General features: G+C 44.0%; 1 protein-coding gene across 1 annotated transcript in view; it reads left to right on the forward strand.

Annotated features, from left to right (window-relative positions):
• Positions 1 to 117: 117 nt before the first annotated feature.
• The window catches only part of LOC308333510 (SH3 and cysteine-rich domain-containing protein 2-like), a gene marked incomplete at both ends in the record, with an annotated part of 43,381 nt that continues 21,458 nt past the window's right edge, over positions 118 to 22,040 (forward strand). Inside the window, 3 exons of the mRNA XM_080789966.1 lie at positions 118 to 204; positions 20,554 to 20,914; positions 21,453 to 21,547. Of these exons, the coding sequence (XP_080646092.1) occupies positions 118 to 204; positions 20,554 to 20,914; positions 21,453 to 21,547 (543 nt within the window). The remainder of the gene's footprint in view (positions 205 to 20,553; positions 20,915 to 21,452; positions 21,548 to 22,040) is intronic.

A 22,040-nucleotide genomic window follows, 5' to 3' on the forward strand; every position in this document is an offset into this window, starting at 1 on the left:
TGGATGGACGCCGGTTGGTCAAATCTAAGTATTGACGCTCGAAACTTTGCCTTCATGTGCGACCATCATATGGACGATGAATGTAGCAGCAGCATTTAGTGTTTAGCCCCTTTCGACATGACGGAGATCAGCGAGGAGAACGAGCCACAGCATCGGGACCTGCAGCGGTCCCAGGCTACTGTTCCCAGCCAACCAGAATCCAAGGTAGGGACATTAACAGCTCTGTCGTTGCTTAGCCTACTGTACCTTTTTTTGTATTTGTGCTGGCGGCGGGTTCCGAAATGGGCTATATATGTTGTTGTTGCTGAAACAGGGGAATGTCATGTTTTGATGTCTTTATCATAAATAACTATAATAAATGTTTTGTCATGGTCCAGATCCAGACACTTTTTTTTTCAAACCCCAGTTTACATTTATTTTTTGCTATAGTGGCAGCCGGTGAAATGTGATGTAGGGACATCATGGTCTTGTGTCTCACTACCTGTCTAGTCCTGAGATTAATCCATGTGGGAGGCATCAGGGAACACAATAGGGTCAGTTACCTTGCATAACAAGTCCTAACCCTACAGTAAGCCTTTGTAATGCTTGTAAACTACCCTGAGCTCAGAGGACAGAGTAGCCTATACGCATCAGTGTGTGTGTGTGTGTGTGTGTGTGTGTGTGTGTGTGTGTGTGTGTGTGTGTGTGTGTGTGTGTGTATAGAGAGACAGAGTGTGTGCGTGCGTGTGACTGTGTGCACACTGCACAGGCATGCTTGCCCTGCATTGATATAAATGCACACACTCACATGTGTCAACCAGGGACAAAGGTTCACGCCATGAACTCCGGGGATGCGAGAGGGTAATTGTCAACAGTGAGTGCTAATGCTTACAGTAATTTCTGGACTGTAAGCATTTTTCAACAGAATGGCTTGGTTAAGGAGGGGACCTCTGGCTCACATGCTGGTCTAAGCACATTTTTCAGCATCGATTGTTTCATAACACAGACCCAATTGAGGCTTTAATAAGCATGCAAACAGAACACACACTGTATAGTCACATAATTGCCACAATAACAGCAGCACGGTATGATTTGTTGTTTCTGTCCGTCATCTAAACAAGACATAAAACAAGCCGGCCGTGGCTCTCTCATCATCCATGTTCCGTAAGCTGCCCGCAGAACAACGGGCCCTGTAGGATCTTTGGTGACACTGGCTGAATTTATGAGCAAATCAGCAGGGGAGATGTAGCTATCTTGTGCTTGGCCTGGGGAGGGGGGCCTGGGGAGGGGGGCCTGGGGAGGGGGGCCTGGGGAGGGGGCCCGGTCATAACTCAGACAAACAGTTGCAAAGCTATGGCAGCCACGTCGCTCCCACTGCCGAGCCCCCTGGAAGAGCACGAGATTAATGTTACCCCCCCCCCCCCACACACACACACACACACACACACACACACCTCCCAGAGCTCATATAGATTGCCTGCAGCCTAAAGCTTTACTGCTTTCTTATTTCTCTCTCTCTCTCTAGCTCTGTCTCTGTCTCTCTCTCTGCCTGCATGTCTCTGTTCATTTCACTGCTCTGTGTGCATTCTTCTTTCTCTCCCTCAGCTCCACGTCTGTCCGTCTGTCCGTCTGTCTGTCTGTCTGTCTGTCTGTCTGTCTGTCTGTCTGTCTGTCTGTCTGTCTGTCTGTCTGTCTGTCTGTCTGTATCTCTCTCTCCTTGTCTCCTTGTGTCTCACATTCGTCATGCTGCTATAAGTACTATAGCCTCTCAGGCTTTGTGGTGCACAGTAAAGTGTTCATATTGTTCCTCTGAGAGTGTACAACACAACAACAGACTCTATTGTTCCTCTGAGAGTGTACAACACAACAACAGACTCTGAGAGTGTACAACACAACAACAGACTCTGAGAGTGTACAACACAACAACAGACTGAGAGTGTACAACACAACAACAGACTCTTACAAGTCAGTATTACTCGTCACGTGCACAGTAAAAAAACACTGAGTATTAATTCAATTCAGATTTCACTCAATGTTCAGAGTTGACGAGTGTATTTCTTATACAGGGAGAGGATGAGGGAGGAGGAAAGGGCAGCATGCTGTCCCCCAACCACCCCTCACCCCCACGCCAGCCAAGGGCACAGACTTGCTATAGTGCTGAAAGAAAATTAGTTGTTTCTTTTTCCTACAGTCCCTGCTGTGGACTCTATGCTACAGTCCCTGCTGTGGACTCTTTCCTACAGTCCCTGCTGTGGACTCTATGCTACAGTCCCTGCTGTGGACTCTATGCTACAGTCCCTGCTGTGGACTCTATGCTTCAGTCCCTGCTGTGGACTCTATGCTACAGTCCCTGCTGTGGACTCTATGCTACAGTCCCTGCTGTGGACTCTATGCTTCAGTCCCTGCTGTGGACTCTATGCTACAGTCCCTGCTGTGGACTCTATGCTTCAGTCCCTGCTGTGGACTCTATGCTACAGTCCCTGCTGTGGACTCTATGCTACAGTCCCTGCTGTGGACTCTATGCTACAGTCCCTGCTGTGGACTCTATGCTACAGTCCCTGCTGTGGACTCTATGCTACAGTCCCTGCTGTGGACTCTATGCTACAGTCCCTGCTGTGGACTCTATGCTACAGTCCCTGCTGTGGACTCTATGCTACAGTCCCTGCTGTGGACTCTATGCTACAGTCCCTGCTGTGGACTCTATGCTACAGTCCCTGCTGTGGACTCTATGCTACAGTCCCTGCTGTGGACTCTATGCTTCAGTCCCTGCTGTGGACTCTATGCTACAGTCCCTGCTGTGGACTCTATGCTACAGTCCCTGCTGTGGACTCTATGCTACAGTCCCTGCTGTGGACTCTATGCTACAGTCCCTGCTGTGGACTCTATGCTACAGTCCCTGCTGTGGACTCTATGCTTCAGTCCCTGCTGTGGACTCTATGCTTCAGTCCCTGCTGTGGACTCTATGCTTCAGTCCCTGCTGTGGACTCTATGCTTCAGTCCCTGCTGTGGACTCTGTGCTTCAGTCCCTGCTGTGGACTCTATGCTACAGTCCCTGCTGTGGACTCTATGCTTCAGTCCCTGCTGTGGACTCTATGCTACAGTCCCTGCTGTGGACTCTATGCTTCAGTCCCTGCTGTGGACTCTATGCTACAGTCCCTGCTGTGGACTCTATGCTACAGTCCCTGCTGTGGACTCTATGCTTCAGTCCCTGCTGTGGACTCTATGCTTCAGTCCCTGCTGTGGACTCTATGCTACAGTCCCTGCTGTGGACTCTATGCTACAGTCCCTGCTGTGGACTCTATGCTACAGTCCCTGCTGTGGACTCTATGCCATTGCAGGTCCTTGTGGAAGGTGTGGCTGGAAGGGGAGTCTTTACAGCTCCCGGGTGTAGTGCATGCAGGGGTGGTGGTGGTGGGGGAGGGGGTGTCATGCTCAGGGACACTGTACTGGGCGGGTTGAGGGTCGAACCAACAACCTCTTGATTCCCCCGAGAGCCCCCTTCTCCTTTTGTTTAGGTACGTGGCCTTATGTTCATCAAACTGGGGGTCCTTCAAGTGAAAAGGCAATACTTTTCAGTTACATCCTCCGTGCACATTTCGGCATGTTACTGTATCTTGATACATCCAGCACATATCGTTGTTGTACCAATCATGTGCTGTGTAAAATTAGATGCTGCATATTCAGGGATCATTCACGATCTAGTTCCTATTCCTGACTGCTGCTCACTTTAAGATAAGGTTGAAGATGTATATCTCATCCTAAAGATATCGGAAAGGAAAGGGAATATATTCTGGGTCCCTGGGGAGGTGGAATTTATGTTACTGCTTCACCCAGCAGATGGCTGCTCAGATGGCTCAGATGAGCCCACGCATGGAGAGATGCTGGATTCAAGTTAACGTTATGCTCTGTTCATCAGTATATTGATCCAGAATTCATTTCTTAATTTCCAAATTAACAATTAGATCTCTGTAACAGAAAAATTAGTTCAATCTCCATTGCAATTGTCTTTTTTTTTTTTACTATACACTATAATTCTTTGAGCGGAGCGCAGCATTCACTAGAACATATAGAAGACCCATGGTCGTCGACACTATCTGGATCCAGGCCCACTTGAAGATCTCTATCAGCTACCTTGTTAAGAGAACTAACATTACGTTTATATTGATCGCTATCACAATGAAAACTCTTTTTTTTTAAGTTGGAAAGAAAAATACCATGACTTTTCTTTGTTACTTTTTAAGATTAAAATCTTGGTGTTTTGCCAATTAGTTGGTTGAGGGCCTGCTTGCAATATCCACACCGTTGCAATATCCACACTGTAAGTAACCAATTGAACCCCTATACAAGTCTGTAACTCTCACAGTCTCAGAGTTTAACCCATTCTGGACGGGAACCCCTTTTGGTGTTTTAAGCATTATGTTATAGGCCTACTATACTTGAAAACGGTGCTGCGCTATGTGCTTGTAGATCTGCTATTTTTGAAAAATCGTGAAAATGTGGCGCAAATCTTTGAATATATATTCTTTCAGAGTGAAAGTTTTTAACTCAAAATCTTCTTGGGGGTCCCTGGAACAACATATTTTCAGATTGCGGTCGCGGCCAATTACATATAAGTTTGGGGTTCCTTCCCAAGAAATAGTTTGAGCACCACTGATACAGAAACATTTAGACGACATCTTTTGAATTTTGACCTCAGGTCTTAATGGATTAAGTGAATATACTCAGGGTGTTATGGAATCAATCTTTCTTGTCACATTACAAGTACAAGTCTCAATTACAAGTCTCCCTTAGAGATAGGGTGAGAAGTTCAGTCACACGAGAGACTCAGAGTAGAGTCGCTGCTTCTTCGCCTGGAAAAGAGCCAGCTTAGGTGGTTTGGGCATCTGGTTAGGATGCCTCTCGGGCGTCTCCCTAGGGAGGTCCTCGAGGCACGTCCCACTGGGAGGAGAACCCGGGGCAGACCAACGCACAGTTGGAGGAATCACATCGACTCACTGGCCTTGGAATGCCTCGGGATCCCCCAGGAGGAAGTTACTAATATTGCTCTGGAGAGGGTCTCTGGTGTCTGGAGCTCTCTGGTGGAGCTGTTGCCCCCGCGACCCGACTACGGCTAAGCGGTTGAAGATGGATGGATGGACATTACAAGTAAGGTGTGTGAAAAACCTGGTTGTGGAGGTTCATCATTGCAGTTAAAAAGGATAGAGAAGATAAACTAGGCTAGGTAGTGAGGTTGTGATCCGCTGGCTTGTATGGCTTGTAAGGTTATCGGTGGCTGCATGTTGGGTAGCGGGGCTGTGGCTAGCTAGCTATCGCTTGACGGGCTAGTTGTAGCAGTGCTGGAGCTAGCTGGAAGCAGGAGGGCCTGATGATGACTCGTGTCCGAGCTAGGGCTATGAGTTAGCGAGGGCTGCAGGATGGACAGCTGGCGGTGTAGCTATGGGATAGTTACCATGTGAGCAGCAGGCTAAACTCGAAGCCAGGATAGTGGTTTAGCTGTGGGCTAGTTAGTGCCTCGTCTGATGACCGGGGACTAAGCTAGGCAGAAGGAAGCTGATAGAGTGAGAGGGCCTAACGGCTACTCAAGCTATCCGAGCGAACAGCAAGCTAAACTCAAAGCCTAACTGCAGCTAACGGCTAGGAGGCCAAGCTAGGATCAACAAGGAAGCGTTAGCTAACAAGGAACTAGCAACTAGCAACTTAACAAGCTAAGTTGCAAGCAGGAGGAGGACAAACTGGCGGCCCGCTTGAGTTCTTATCATGCGTGTAAGAAGACTTACAGTTACTTTGTTTTCTGCGAGTTGCTCATGAATGCAAATTTCGCGACTTGTCCGTTCTGAGGGAAAACAACTTTCAACAGCCGAGGTGAGTTCTCAGTAGCAAGAGAGATGTGCATCTGACACAGAGAAGTAGAGGAATGACAAGGCGAGGCCAGCCACGATCCAATAAAATTGCTTGTAAGTGTACGAAAAAGCTGTGCGTCTGCGCCATCTAGTAGCTGGACCCTAAATGACTCTCTCCAAGAGCACTTTGGATAACAGTAAGCGCTCATTAAGCAGAGCTGTCTGATTGAGCTGTCTGTGCAACCGCTGACAGAAGTGCTGATAGCAGGGCACAGGGCTACAGACCGCTGGCTCCCCACACTGCCAATGACTTCTGTGATTAACAGAGAGGGTTTTTAATTAGCTTCTTTTGTAAATTCCGCACTCAATTTACCTGACTGAGCTAATGGCTCAACGTTGTGCCATTTTATTTTCATTTTATTTTCTTCACCTGTATCTTTCTGCATTCATATAATATTCCTTTGTGTGAGTACAAAAAAATAATATAGCGCACGCACACACACACACACACACACACACACACACACACACACAGGAATCCAAGCGTAACGTATATATGTTCGCCTGTGTGGCCTTTTTTACGTTCTCTAGTTGTGTCCCTCCCTCTTGGGGTTCTGTCTGTCCCCTGGGCTGGTGTCTCTGAGCACAGTGACTGGGCAAGGATGGCTGGCTCGGGATTAGATTATTACCAATTAGATGCTTAGAATTTAAGACGTGCTAAGAATGAGAGAGAAGAGAAGAGAAGGGAAGAGAAGAGAAGAGAAGAGAAGAGAAGAGAAGAGAAGAGAAGAGAAGAGAAGAGAAGAGAAGAGAAGAGAAGAGAAGAGAAGAGAAGAGAAGAGAAGAGAAGAGAAGAGAAGAGAAGAGAAGAGAAATTACCCTGCTTGGGTGGATGTTTCATTTCCTGCTTGGGTTACTTCTAATATGTTTCAGTTAATATTCATTCTTTGGTTGATTAAAATAAAGGGACAGAACTGCTCTACTAAAATCCTTCAAATGTCTTGGAAATTTATAAAACAGGCGTTGCATTCATAATTTGTAAATTTGGTTCCATTTGATTGAGTCAGGTCAGTGCCCACACACGAAACACGCACAAAACACATTCTTGTGTCTGGTAATGTTGACCACATGTATGCCTACCTCCTAAAATGTCTGTATGCTGCTAATAGCTTTCAAGGTACAAAAGATTTTGCTGTTCAGAATGCCTGTGCTTGCATTATTAATATTTTTGGGGGGAACTTCAAGTGAAATGAGGGTAGTTGTCAGTGCTTCTAAAAGCCAATTACTGTCACTGCTAACTCCTACAGCATTCCTGCTGTCCATTTTAATGAAAAGGTACATCTTTGGCTTTGACTCAACTTGTGTGTGCCAGCTCAGGCGTGTGTGTGTGTGTGTGTGTGTGTGTGTGTGTGTGTGTGTGTGTGTGTGTGTGTGTGTGTGTGTGTGTGTGTGTGTGTGTGTCCTGATGATTTTACACTGCATGCTAGAATAAATTAGTTCAGTGATTCTGAACCTCAACCTTTTTTAATTTCCACAATCCCAATTTGTTACCATTTTGCATCTTGCGAGGCAAACTTTCCGTCATACAGTCTGGAGCAGATTATAAAGCTAATATGACGCCTGCTCCCCGCTTCCGTTTCGTCAGTTACAGTCGCACAAATCTGTCCTAATATAAAAACAGAATAAGCGTTTAAAGGGGGTGTCAGTGATTTCAGTCAAAAACCCTTAGGTTTCGTTTTTGCCTTGGGACACAAGCTTTCATCCAATCAGGATAGAGAACAAAAACGAAACCTAAGGTTTTTTGACCCCCAGGGGTTAACTGGGGACAGGGAGGAACTCCTTATATGGTCAGCACACTCTATAGTAGAGAGGATTATCACAACAAAACAAAAAAATAAGTGATATTTGAATTAAGTGAAATCACTGACTCTACCTTTAAAAGCGAAGCATACGGTACATTATAGCTTGCTATAATATATCAGAAATGGAAATTCTAATGTAAAGCTATTTTAACATGTATTTCCGTGAACGGAAATGACAGATGACAGCTTCCGTTCTCAGCTTTCGGGATGTGTAGTTCCAGACTCTATATAGCATTCAGAGATTGTGGAGTAGCTGTCTGGAGCTACTGTACCTGTACTGTACCTGTTAATCTCTGGGATGGACCCCAAGCTACACGGCAAAATATGTTTAAGTACTCCCTCGAGTTACGGACCCGTAATTTGGACCCCTTGATGGGCCCCGGACCTAATGTTGAGAACCAGTGAGCTAGACTAATTTACTTTGACTGTTGACCTTTTAATCAACCTCTTGTGGCCACTGAGAAGTGAAGAGAGAGAGAGAGAGAGAGAGAGCGAGCATTAACCAACCATCGACTCATAATTCTTTCTTCACCACGTCTCACTGTTTTGGACCCAACATTGACCCGGCTCCACTTTGATTAATGACAACACCTAATGCCACCTTTGATTTAATTCCACACAAGAGCTGAGCCAGCGCGGTCCGGGACAGAGTGTCCGCGGAAGGCGAGATGTGTTAAACAGTACTGACAACAATGTACAACTCTCCCTTAGTGGCCCGGGGGATTATCTGATGTCATTGTTGCTCTGCGCGGATAAACCGCTGTGCCTGCGGTCATGTTCATCACTAAGGACCAGTGGTGGAAGAAGTACTGACAGTTTTTATTTAACCGAATCTGTGCCAGAACGAGATAATCTTGTGAATAGCTACTGTACCCCACTGTGCCATCCACGAGATTAGATTAATTGGCATAAATCAATTTTGTTTTAAATATTTCAATTTATTTTATATTATTATTGCGACCACAGGTCGTATTTACTATGGAATCTATAGTAAATGGGTTCTGAGTCTGACATTCCATATATTGATCCTTCCCCATCAATCCTTCCTTTTCGATGTCTCCCTTTTGACTTATACCTGTCCATTCAAACTGTAGACGGGTCTGCCCTAAAGTTAATAGTGCAGCCGTGCCCGGCAGCCGGCGAAAACTAGAGTTCTCAACAGGCCCACGTATCCTTCAAACTCTAGACGGGCCTGCCCCAAAGTTATTAGTGCAGCCGCACCCGGCAGCTGGAAAAAAACTGGAGTTCTCAACAGGCCCGAAAATTAAGGCCCGGTCCTACCGGGCCCTCATAAAACCCTGTACATTCAAGAGAATGTCCCCGCTACCACCCTTAGATCTTTATACTGTATGGAGCTGATCTACTTCTACTTTGGTATTTCGTGCATTTGGCTGGCACTGGGTGAGGCCAGACTACAATGAGGTGGCACTTTGAATACACAAGAAAAGAAAAACCCATATAAAATACAAGGACTTATTCCCATCTAAATACAACTCACGTCACCTTACTGAATGGCTGATTGATTTACGGATTTACTGCATTCAGATACTGATATTCAGTACAGTATGTCAAGCAGTCACTGTCAGTGTGTGTGTGTGTGTGTGTGTGTGTGTGTGTGTGTGTGTGTGTGTGTGTGTGTGTGCGCACGCTGCGTGCGTGCGTGTAGTGCATGTAGTGAGTGAGTGAGTGAGTGATAGACGAACAACCGTGTTGTTGCAATTTAAAAAGGTAACCCTTATCAAATTCATAATTCATACGCCAAAAATAGCAGCACAAAGCTCTACTGGTGGTATTTCAGGCACGTGAGACTGTCCTACGACAAAGTGTAAGACAGGCTTCAGCATGTGGTGCATGGAATATTATGCACTGAGTCCTGTGACAACATCAAAGGTGGCCCTCACCTCATGCTAATTACTAAAGCTGCTTATGCAGATAAACCCATTAAACGGCTGGATTTGAAGATGGGAGCTGCTTTTGTTGAGCACACACCTTCACGCATGCACCTTCACGCATGCATCTTCACACATGCACCTTCACGCATGCACCTTCACGCATGCATCTTCACACATGCACCTTCACGCATGCACCTTCACGCATGCAGGTCCTTCACCCATGCACCTTCACCCATGCACCTTCACGCACGCACCTTCACCCATGCACCTTCACGCATGCCCCTTCACCCATGCACCTTCACGCATGCACCTTCACGCATGCACCTTCGCCCATGCACCTTCACGCATGCATCTTCACACATGCACCTTCACGCATGCACCTTCACGCATGCATCTTCACACATGCACCTTCACGCATGCACCTTCACGCATGCATCTTCACACATGCACCTTCACGCATGCAGGTCCTTCACCCATGCACCTTCACCCATGCACCTTCACCCATGCACCTTCACGCATGCACCTTCACCCATGCACCTTCACGCATGCACCTTCACCCATGCTCATGATCAACTAACTACAGTTAATTCATGATGAAGTCATCATGAATTAATGATGAATTGTGATGAAATAATGCTTAACTAATGCTTAACTAATGTATTAGTTAAGCATTAGTTAATCATTATTTCATGAACCTTATCTGCAAGTGTTACCAGTTTAGGTGTACTGCCCGGGGTGCATATACTTAGTTTAGACTAGTCATTGGTTAGACATGGGTTAAGGTTAGGTTTAGGTGTGCTGCCCCGTGGGAGGTTAGGTTTAGACTAGTCATTGGTTAGACATGGGTTAAGGTTAGGTTTAGGTGTGCTGCCCCGTGGGAGGTTAGGTTTAGACTAGTCATTGGTTAGACATGGGTTAAGGTTAGGTTTAGGTGTGCTGCCCCGTGGGAGGTTAGGTTTAGGGTGAGGGTTTGAGATAGGTTCTTGTAGTTGTAGGACTAATGACTGGTCTAACCAATGACTATAGTCTAAACCAAAAACTGTCTAAACTAAGTACTGCACCCGTTCTTAACTTGTTTGTCCAGCACTGGGGTTTCGTCAACTGTAGTAGCCATGGCTGCAACAACATAAGGTTCACAAAGTAGGCTACAGTAAAATCTGTGTCAATTTAAGCTGTATAATTATACTCGTATGATCATACAATTATATACCGTATAATCAGTAGTGAAAATAGGTATACAAACTCGTAGCTTGAAGATATGCTATTTTTGGTATTTAGAAAATGGTTTTTCCTCTCTCTCTCTCTCTCCGACGTTAAAGTTGTGAGTGCCAGACTCAAGGAGGAAGGGAAATTGACTGAGCCGTGGGAGGCCATTGATTTGATTTGCTGTTCCCTTCAGGTTAGATCTAATCACAGGGATTAATGGCAGAGTTCAACATTTCAAAGAGCTCTCATCATGATTTTTCCTCAACTGAGAGCTTAATTAAAAAACCTGTACCAATTTGTAATTTTGAGCTTTTGGGAGCAAAAATAGCATCATAATCTCTGTGTTGGCTTTGCACGCAATTTGACTATAGGGTGGATGCGTATAAAACATTTCATGACTGTAAATACCTGAGCTTGTAGATATTGTGAGCTTGTAGATCAGCTATTTTCAGTAGGCTATACGTAGTAAAGGTACTTAGTTACTTTCCACCACTGATAAATACCTGGTCAAGCCTATTCTAGTCTATTTAATGTCATTTGTTTTAGATGACACTGGAAACTGATTTAGTGTGTTTGAATGGGTGGGAGAGCTCCTTGTGTTGTTGGATTGTGTTGAACTCAACGACCCCCTTAAGGAAACCAGATGATGCAGCTGAAGGGGCTCATCAGCCAACTTCAAATGTCTTGAAACAAAGGTCTATGCCCCAAAAACTGAGTAAAGAAACATTTTCTTTCCCGTAGATTAAATGTATTCTGAGCTGTATTGACTTGTGTGTTAGGCCTACTCTCTAATACGCTTACTGATTAGTGATCAATTATGCACGGTTGTGATGCTGTGTTCGGAGTAATGAATGACATCATGTTCTGAGCTGAAATGAACATGCAATTATTGGAAAGGTTAATTTACTTAGGTCTTACGTAACATTGACAGTACTTCCCCTTCATGGGCCACTGCGTCTACTGAAATCGGATGAATTACACGGAAGGTCAATCAGGAACTCAAGACTCAAAATATTAATATTTGCCCATTTTGGGATTATCCTCAGATTGCAATAAATAAATGAAGGCTTGGCTTCCATAAGCTTTAAATATCATCAGAATTGTACAGGACATTTACTTTTGATGTGTGCAAATGTGGGGTGATGCGCTAACGCGGAGCAGTAACAGATTAATGCCTAATTTATGCTCCAACAATCTGAACAATGGTGTCATGCATGCACCGAAAAGAGCAGATTTACAAGCTCAAAATGTGTCGCATCCGTGAGCTTGTAGATTATCTATTTGCAGAGTGTGACACCATCATAAGACAAAGTATAAATAGAGCATATATACACAGACCATAATACGTTTTGCAACAGTATCCCTCCTATACAGGGGGATTTTCGGTTTGAAGACACGACTTGTTTGTGAAAGTTGTGACTTGTATTTTCTAAACTGTTGACATATTTCTGAGGAAGAAACAGAAAACATTTTTAAAGCTGTTCATATACAAGTAACTAAATAAACGAACGGTGCACATAATTATGGAGCTTTTATCCTATCCTCATTCCCACATCCCCACACACATTCCCACACCAACTGTGCAAGGCACCAACCTTCTCATCAAAAGCAGTATAGGGGTTCAGTGTCTTGCTCAAGGACACTGCCACTAACCCAGGGGGAGTCGGCATTAGATGCAGTCTATTTCTTTCAAATATCGTTTCAATTCATCGTTTAGCAGATTTGTTTTTAAATATATTTAGATTTTGATTATCGCGAGAAAGATGGCTTCCATTATTGCATTGCAACTTTTCAGGAAAAGAACGGCAGATGCAGTTTCTATATTAGCTTGGATTCCCCATCGATGATGTCACTGGTGGACGGGTTTCTGAACTGCCCACAGCCCTCCCATGAGACACAAACTGGTGGTATTTTATCATGAACATTAGTGGGGACCAATTATAGGAAGAGAAGTTGAAAAGTGGTGAAGTGGTCCTTTAAGGGTTCTCAGTTGTTGAACTGTGTCCGTGAAGAAAGTGTTGTGGTGATGGAATTCATTTCTCCTCAAGGTCGTGGTTGTGTATTCAAATGCAGATGCTAATGCAAATCAGGTTTATACAAAATATTATGCAGTGCACAAACCTCTGTACTGTGTTACAGTTTTTTTGTTTCTTAAACTATGCGTATCTAAAAGTCCATTATGTATGCCTATGCGTATGTACCGTATGCATTTATAGATTATGTGTACAGTATGTGCTGCCTGTTGGTGTGTGAATGTAATGCACATTGTAGGGCACTTTGTATAAAAGGTTAAAATGTGCCATTCATTTCAAAAACGTCGCTATTGACTATCTGTAGGCCTCACAAGTGGGGCTGTTATTAATGTCTTGCTCAGGGACACTTTGGCACGTAGACTGGTCAGGCTGAGGGTCTAACCGGCGACCTTCCAATGTCCAGATGGCCTTTACCCACTCAGCCAGGGCCACCGTTGTGAGGAAGCAACTATCCAGTGTGTGCACATTTATTCTCTCTCCATCTAATATGGTGTACCATACAATCCAGGGAATAACAGCCGCTGCCAAATTAAACCCAGTATGTCTTTCGGAGTCAAAGACACACGGACACATTAACATTATACTGCCGACTCTGCACCTCTGTGTTCATTCATCAGTTTGTAAATTAACACTCAGGATTTTACTGTGTGCACAACATGTGTGCGACAGAAAAGCACACAAATGAGACCAAAGCGGCTCATTACCCTGTGCCTTGTCCGCTCAGACACCACATCCCAAACACCCTCTTTCCTCTTAATCATTAATTTATCACAGTGTTCCACACTACAGCCTATTTATAGCTACCTCCATTGCATCTCAAGACTTTGTGCGCATCTTCAAAGAGCCAGCAGAACAAGACCATGTCTGCTCTGCCTCGACGCCTGCCTGTCTGCCTGTCTGTCTGTCTGTCTGCCTGTCGGGGAGTGAACACCAAAGCTGCTGCATCAACGGCGGTTTCACTCACAAGCCGAGTTGAATCTTTTGGTTCTCATTTTGGTTACATTTGTGTACTCTCTGAGTCAATCGCAATACATGGCACATGCTCTTATGAAGCTCTCGGAAAGGGAGGTAATGCAAAGTTACAAATTGACATAATTCAGAATGGGTTTTTTTTCATGATTTTGTAACCCATTTTTTCACCCAGTGTCAATTTATCTAATGTAATCCTGGGCTCTACTCTGTTTATCTCTCAGATTATTTGTATTTGGCTGGCCAGGGGGAGGCAGTTTAGAAACCAGGATTCTCATTGTCATCATTCAGAACTTCTGATGAGTGGTCTCAGAACTTGTTCTCAAAACATCTGAACTAGTTTGCAAAGCCTGTCCGAAAGGGCAGTTCTCCCTCCCCCGACGTCGGAAGGAGCATGTATATAAGGAGGATTTTACTATAGTCATTATTTGTTTTCCATCGTGGTTCTGTAGCAGGCGCAGTGCCGGTTCTAGGCCTTTTGAGGCCCTAGGCAACATATTATACAGAGCCCAAAATGTTTATAAACAAATCACAAATATTTATAAACAAATCACAAATGTTTATAAACAAATCACAAATGTTTATAAACAAATACCAAAATGTTTATAAACAAATCCCAAATCCCTTGGTCCTACCCCCCCGACCATGAGACTTACTACAGGTCAACTGGTAGTGGTCCTACCCCCCCCATGAGACTTACAAATCCCAAATGTTTATAAACAAATCCCAAATGTTTGTAAACAAATCCCAAATGTTTATAAACAAATCCCAAAATGTTAATAAATAAATCACAAATGTTTATAAACAAATCACAAATGTTTATAAACAAATACCAAAATGTTTATAAACAAATCCCAAATCCCTTGGTCCTACGCCCCCGACCAATGGCGAGTTGTCTAGAAAAGGGTCTGTCTGATTCTCTGGAGAGCTAATCTCACAAACCACTGGACTGATGTCTTTCACATAATCTTTAGTTATTTTTTTTTAAATATATACAGTATATTAAAATGTTATAAAGGACGTCAATGGGACTCGGATCCTATAGTGTAAATTGAAGTCATTCGTCATAGATGAATGGCCACACAAAGTCCCAAATCCACATCCAGAGACATACAGTATATGCCGTTACTTGACCCCACCTTGTCTCCTCGCTCTCTCGCTCTACGTCACTCTTTCTTCCTGTCTCCCTTCTCATTCATTACGTCTCCCCCCCCCCCCCGCATCCTCTTCCTCACATCTTCCACAGACGCGCTTCGTTTCCATATCCCTGGCTCGCTCTGCATTGAGCTAATTGCCATCACTTGTCCTGACGGTGACAGGTCTCTAGCATTACACACGCCAGAAATAGCTTCGACGGCATCTATAGCAGAGAGACAGGCGGAGAAAAGAGAGCGCTTTGGGGATTTACTGTGCCGAATGTGGCCCTCCACACTGCACCGCTTTGGGCTCCTATCATTTCCAGGGGGCATGTGGGGTAACTGGGAGGGAAGAGGCAATACCCATTTCCTGAACATAATGTGGGTATTAACCACTTAAACCATAATAGAAGAATTGGGTCCCTCAGGGCTAGGGCTCTATGTTAAATATAGTGTTGGAAAGTAACTATACAATTACTCATGTACTGACAATGTACTTAAGTACAATTTCCAATACTTGTGAAATATTGTACTTTTTACTCGACTACAGTTATTTGAAAACGTAGTTACTAGTTACTTTGTTGATTTAAATTATTACAAAACATACATTGACCAAACTATTAAATTTGTATCCATTTGAGACATTTGAAAAGACATTCTTAGTACTTTTGATCGCTTAACTTTGATACTTTTTAGTATTTAGTAGGGCCTACTTTTTCCACCACTGGTTAGTATTTCCCTCTACACCAAATCTCTTTGCCAAATATAGCTGACCCACAAGCTCACAATGCCTCACATTGGCGAGGCGTTGTGAGCTTGGAGGTCTATTTTCACCGAATTGTGTGTAATTTAAACAAATCTAGGACAGTGGTCCAAATGGACCCTTATATACAGGTCTGTAACTCTGAGAGTTATGGTGGTTCTTGAAATTAAAAGGTTTGAGAACCACTGTTCTAGGAATAAATACACATTCCATTTATAATTGTTGTCCAGAAACCGCCACAAAAGTCCTGTGCCCGGGCTCTGGGCAGGGCCCCTGCCCGGCCACTCTAGTGTGATAAATTACATGCTATATCAGAATGGCATAGACATACTCACAGATACTGATACAAGCATTTTAGCCAGTATTGGCAGCTTTTTCCGATACTGGCATCGCCGTATCGGTATCGGAACAACTCTAGTTGTGTGACCACTTAGTCGTGAGTGTCTCATGCAGGGTGTGGGCCCCCTCCCTCCAAAATGACGCATGCACTCAACGGAAAAACCTTGGAACCGTTTTCTTTAACATTTCTGTCTGGCTTTCCCCGGTGACGTCATGTGGCAGGCAAGTCTAGATGGACTAGGTACTTCACCCCACTTCACACAATTTGATGTGTGACTTTTTATTGAAACTCAGCACAAATTACTTTTCACATTTTAAATTAATGCAACTTGTTTCATATTGCATTTGGCTCACTTTTATAAGAAAATGTGTCTGGGTGTAGCCAATGGGAATCTAATGGGCTAATGGGTTAAACGTCTATAGCTCCTGTAGAGACACCCCCCCCCCCCCCCCTCTTAAACTGCCATTTCAGACACAATTCTTGCATCAAAACAAAACAGCATGCTATTCAATCTTCACCAGCAATGTTTGAATGAAAGGAGTAGAGAGACCATTCTATTTACACTTTATAGATCAATTTAGTGACTCAATGCATCTAAACCGCATCACGCGGTGGTTTAAACAATCAGCGTTCGACACGTCGGGTACTCTCACACCTGCATTTTCATGTGAATAATTGGTCATGCCGAAGTGTGAAAAGGGCCCAAGGGAGTTCCAAGGCAGTTAACGCGTCCTTTGGCTCACATGGGGCATCTCTGTGCATTACGAGAGAGAGGCAATGAATGTCACCATAGCACCTGGCTGTGATTCTTTCTTTGGCAGGCCTTCAGCTCTAACCAGAGTGGTGGAATGGAAGTTTAGAACTGCTGAATAAGGCTTCGTTTACTGCAGGACCGTGTGGCTCTCAGACAGACACGGCTCTGACTGCAACACTTTCTTTGGTTGAAAATAGGTCGTCTTAGTTGTTGTATGACAAGGTATAAACAAACCTTTGATATACTGCACTGTGATTAGCCATAGAAAGGTCATGAACCCTTCTGCTTTTACAATGCTGGCAGATTCTTTTATGGGCTGCCATTCATCATTGTAGTCATGATTAACTGCACTCATCTAACGCACGGCACAGCTTCATTATGCAGATTTGTACAGCAGGGTAGTTGAGGAATTTTGGAATTATGTGAATAATGCGTCTTTTTAGCTTGGATCTCATAAAGGTCAGCAGCTGAGACTTGCTGTGTAAAGGTGTACACTGTACACTTGTGCAATCAGCAATGTGTCTCAACATAATTTATAATAATTGGCATTTTATTGCACATGTCATCTTAACCACTTAAAATGGTGTTACGTTTCAAAAATAACTCGCACTGCAATTTGCTGTGCGTTATAGAGACTATATCATCTTATTTTCATATTCTAAATATTTGTGTTTTTTTTGTAAATTAATACCCTACTTATACTACAGCGTCACACAAAAGTATCAAAAGTAGCAATTTCACACTCGCTTTGACCTTGTAGATTGTTTTTATATTAATCGGTTTCCACCGATAGAGACAAAATATTAAGCACTAAAGCAATAAACTATATATGATATTATAATATAATTTAAACATTGAATAGTAAAAATAGTCAATCTTCTATTTTGGCCAAATGTTAATCTGTTTTCACCAAATTTCCAGCTATTTACACTGAATCTATTTTTGCTGATTGTTCATTAATTTATTTTATACTGTCATTATAGGCCCAGCATTGGGTTCAGGTGTATGTTGAGACCCAGGTCAGGGTCAATGTGGTTCTTTGGGCTCAGATTAAACAGAGAGAAGACGGTCAGACGGGTATAAAAAAATAAAAGGGAAATCAACTAATGGAAAGTAACCTCCGTAATAGAATGGGCCACCAGTCAAGCCAAAATAACAGACCATTAGAGAGAGCGTGGACTGGGCTACCGCTAGAAACACACTCGTGCGAGGTAGGCTACTCACTAATGGGTCAACAGAGACCTCTTGTCATCACTCACTCTAATTGGTGGCTGTGAAGCCGTGGCTTAAGGCAGAAAGAAAGTGGAAGCTACTCAACATTATTGATTAGTTTGCTGCAAAGGTGTGCACATTGGAGCTTCGCTGACAGCTCAATTGGTGCTGCGGAAAACATGTGCATGTTAGCAGAGGTTTCACGCGAACACTCAGAGTCACATGTGTACAAGTTAACACACGCAATACAGTACACACTGTATGTATGCAGAGAGTCACGTGAACAGACAAGGGGCAGAATGTGTTCCATTATTCTAGCCAATGCCATTCTCTGTTAAATTGAGATGCACAAGCAAATTAACTCAAACACAGAATCTCTACATTGATTGAACGCGGAATGAAAAATATCACCCACAAAATATCATCCATTATTTTGTCAGGTTCTGAAGATGTGATCATTAAAAATGTGGTCTCTTCGGTTTTAGATATCTTAAAGACATGATCTATTGATTTCAATTGTGTTGAGACTCATGTATTTATTTACTGTACAGTGTTCATTCTGCTACAAAATCCCTCTTCCTTGCGTTGCATCTAAATATCTATTCGTTAGCTGCTTTAACGACCCAGTTTCCCAGTTTTATTTCATCTTACATTCATTTGAAGATGAAAGATGAAAGTCACAGACAGACTTCATTACAATTAGATGCCAGATTGATAAATATTACATTCATTTCCCAGGTAGCAGGATCACAGCCGAGTGCAGTGACCTTAAGTACTTTGGCAACCTTTTCTGTCCAAACAGAAGTTACACTTTTCTGTGGAGTTACCAGTCCCCTTGCCCTCATTTCTCAGGACATTGTGTCCACAGTCCACAGCTTGTCATTATTTCCATAAATTGGAGCTCATTGCCTCTCAACTCCCCATAATATTTTTGTCATTAACATCGTTTCATTGCGATGGCCCGGAGCACCGGCCAGGAGCGAGTATATACTGGGGAAGAGGGCAGGCAGCTTGAAAGATAATCACTGGTGTTTGTTGTGCAACAATGTATCAAGTGCCAAGGTGCACAATGTGAATTTTAAGGGGTATTGACTTCGCATGGAATTCGCAAGGGATGGCAAATGTTGTGGTTCCTGGGAAAAAAGCTGTGCCAAGTTTGTCATGGTAAGGACAGTCAGAGGATGGAAAGGAGTCCAGTCCAGTTCAGACAATGCTAGTGTAAAACAACCCCACTCTCCAGACAGACCTTCTCTCTCTTTGACAGGCCTCGCTTGTCCTGGCTGAAATATAAAAAATGTCCCTTCCCACTCTGCACCTTCACTCCGACAGCTAATAGTGACAGGTCCTGCAGCTATTACTGTCTGAACTGGATTTGTGGAATGGGAACGTACGTGAACAAACGCCAACATGCATGTCTCTGTACACACTTCCACTTTCTATCCTCATTCCTATAAGAATCTTCTTTCTCTCCAGGAGACAATTGAGATTGGACATGCTTTAGATCAGTGGTTCCCAAACTGGGAGTCCACAAATTAAGTTGGGGGGTCCCCAGAAGATTGTTTTCTCACTGAACAGTAAATAAACCAACATACAGTAGAATTGTATACAGGGTATCTGCACATTTCTAAAGTTACAATTTAAGGACTTTTTAATTATTTATTTAGAGTGGCCAATTATTTTACCCCCCTTTTTGCCCCAATTTATTGGTTATTCCAATGAATTCCTCCCCAGACATATTTCAATGTGTTGTCACTGCTGTTATATCCTACTTCGTCCTACTCCTCCCGCCCAACACTTCCCGCTGACAGGTGCAGCGCTGCCGCCCCAGCCCGTGGAGTACACGCAATGACCAAAATCACCCTCCCTATGCCTGCCTTCCCTCACCCGAGCATAGACACCCGAGACATTTAAGGACTTTTAAGACCTTTTTGATACCAAATTGGCCAAATTATTATAATATTATTACTTTTTGTATTTTTTATATTACGGAAGCAAACCTTGTGAAAATGTAGAAAAAAATCTACAAGCTCACAACGCCTCGTATGAGGTGCTATTTGTATCAGCTAATAGGCTATATTCATCTGTGGAATTGAGTCCTGACTTTATTACTTTTATTATATTTAATATACTGTATTATGATTGTATACTCTTTGTAAAAAGGCATAAGGTGAAGTAAATAGGACTGGAGCATAGAGCCTAAACGTGGGGTCTGGGGGACCACCAGTGGACCAACTGGACACTTTGGGCCTGTAACTCACACATGGGGAGCTTAATGCATATCAAACTGGGGGGTCACATAGCCATATAGCTGGTGTGCCCATTCAAATACAGTCTGAATGCCTGTTGTTTACAATGCAGTGCTCCACTAATGTGATTTATGGATATACAGTATCTTGTCAGCAGTCTTGCATCAATTGTTAAATGTCCTTTGCTAGGTTGTCGCTGCACCAGATGCCAAGGACTGTAAGGACAATTCCTTGGATGAACATCATACTTGGCAACGCATGCATCCGATTCTGTTTTCGGAGTCCACCAGACAAACTCATAATCTCCTCTTCTCGTTACAGCTGCAGAGGCTGAAGCGCTCCCTGTCCTTCAAGTCGGTGATGCGCAGCAAGAGCATGGACAACTTCTTCCAGCGCAACAACAACAGCGCGTCGCGCCTCTCCGCCACCCTCATCGCCGAGCCCCTGCCACCTCTGCCGTCGCCGCCGCCCATCTCTGACTCGCCGCTGGCCTACGAGCGCTCGCCCTCCCTCTCACCGTCCCTCAGCCCCAACCCCTCGCTGTCGTCGCACTCGCCCTCCGTCAGCCCCTCGCAGTCCCTGACCTCCACGGCTCAGGCCAAGCCCGTCAAGACGCACTGCTTCCAGGAGCACGTGTTCCGCCGGCCCACCTGCTGCCAGAGATGCAAACACATGATCCAGGGTAGGTCCCATGAATGCACGGAGAAGAACACAAGTCACTAGGATACCACTCTCTCGCTTAACACAATTATGCATCCCTATTCTAGCCTGGAAACCAGACGAATCTGCCAGTGAAAATAATTCAAATAAATAAAAAGCACTCAGCAGATTAGGTCTGGTCCCGCTCGGTTGTGATTGTATTTCGCTGCCCCCGAAGTTGTGGGGAAACAATCAGGGCCCAGTATGCAAATATGGGGCGGATTTATCACCAGAGGCATTGTTTTCCCTTCCGTATCCACCCTTGGGCTAAATACATGTATCTACCCAGTGTTATTAGTCTGGCCATGCAAGGCTATCCCTATTCTGGGGTGAACATTTGGCGAAAGAAACCAATCTCATGCAGTTCGCAATGCATTTTATCACTTAAAGCCATATCATCGTGTTGCTGCTTGAAGCTGCATAATAATAAAGCCATAATACTTTTTTTTATTTGCTCGCAGAGAGGTCTTTGTTTGATGTAATGGTTAATGTAGACCTGTGTATTGTCTGTGTCTTTGCAGGGAACTCTAAGCAGGGTCTGCGCTGTAAATCCTGTAAGTTAGGGGCTCACCTTTGGTGCTCTTCGGAGCTCTCCCAGCAACCCTGCACTGGCAAAGTAAGTCTGATCTACAGTACCATTAGCCTTCACTGAAAAACATGTACATGCACACTACATAGTTTCCAGTTACAGTGAAGAATCGGGTCACGGTCAGTTGAAGTACGGATACTGAATGTTTTATAGGCTACGTCGTTTGCATCACTATAAATGCACAGAATATATCTGCGTGCGTGCAAGCATGTCCCAAATCTCGAGAACCATCTGACTGATCGCTTCAAACGTGCTGCATGTGTTGATGAGGACTCAAGGGAGAGCCGTGCCTGGTGTGAAGTTGGTCGGAGCGGTGGATCTCCAAGAATATCTATAAATCCATAAATCCCATATGGTCCCTGAAGTTGTCAATATGACATACTAACGACTTATACTGTCCATCTACTATCGTAATGGGTCGACTTTTCAAACCAATGTGCACTTTAAAATGCATTACTACAGGACAATAATATAATGCTGACAGAAAATGCAAAGGTCTACTGGATTGCCTATCTCCAGA

Source organism: Protomyctophum bolini (assembly GCF_963924005.1).
Source record: "Protomyctophum bolini genome assembly, chromosome: 18".
NCBI lineage: Eukaryota > Metazoa > Chordata > Actinopteri > Myctophiformes > Myctophidae > Protomyctophum > Protomyctophum bolini.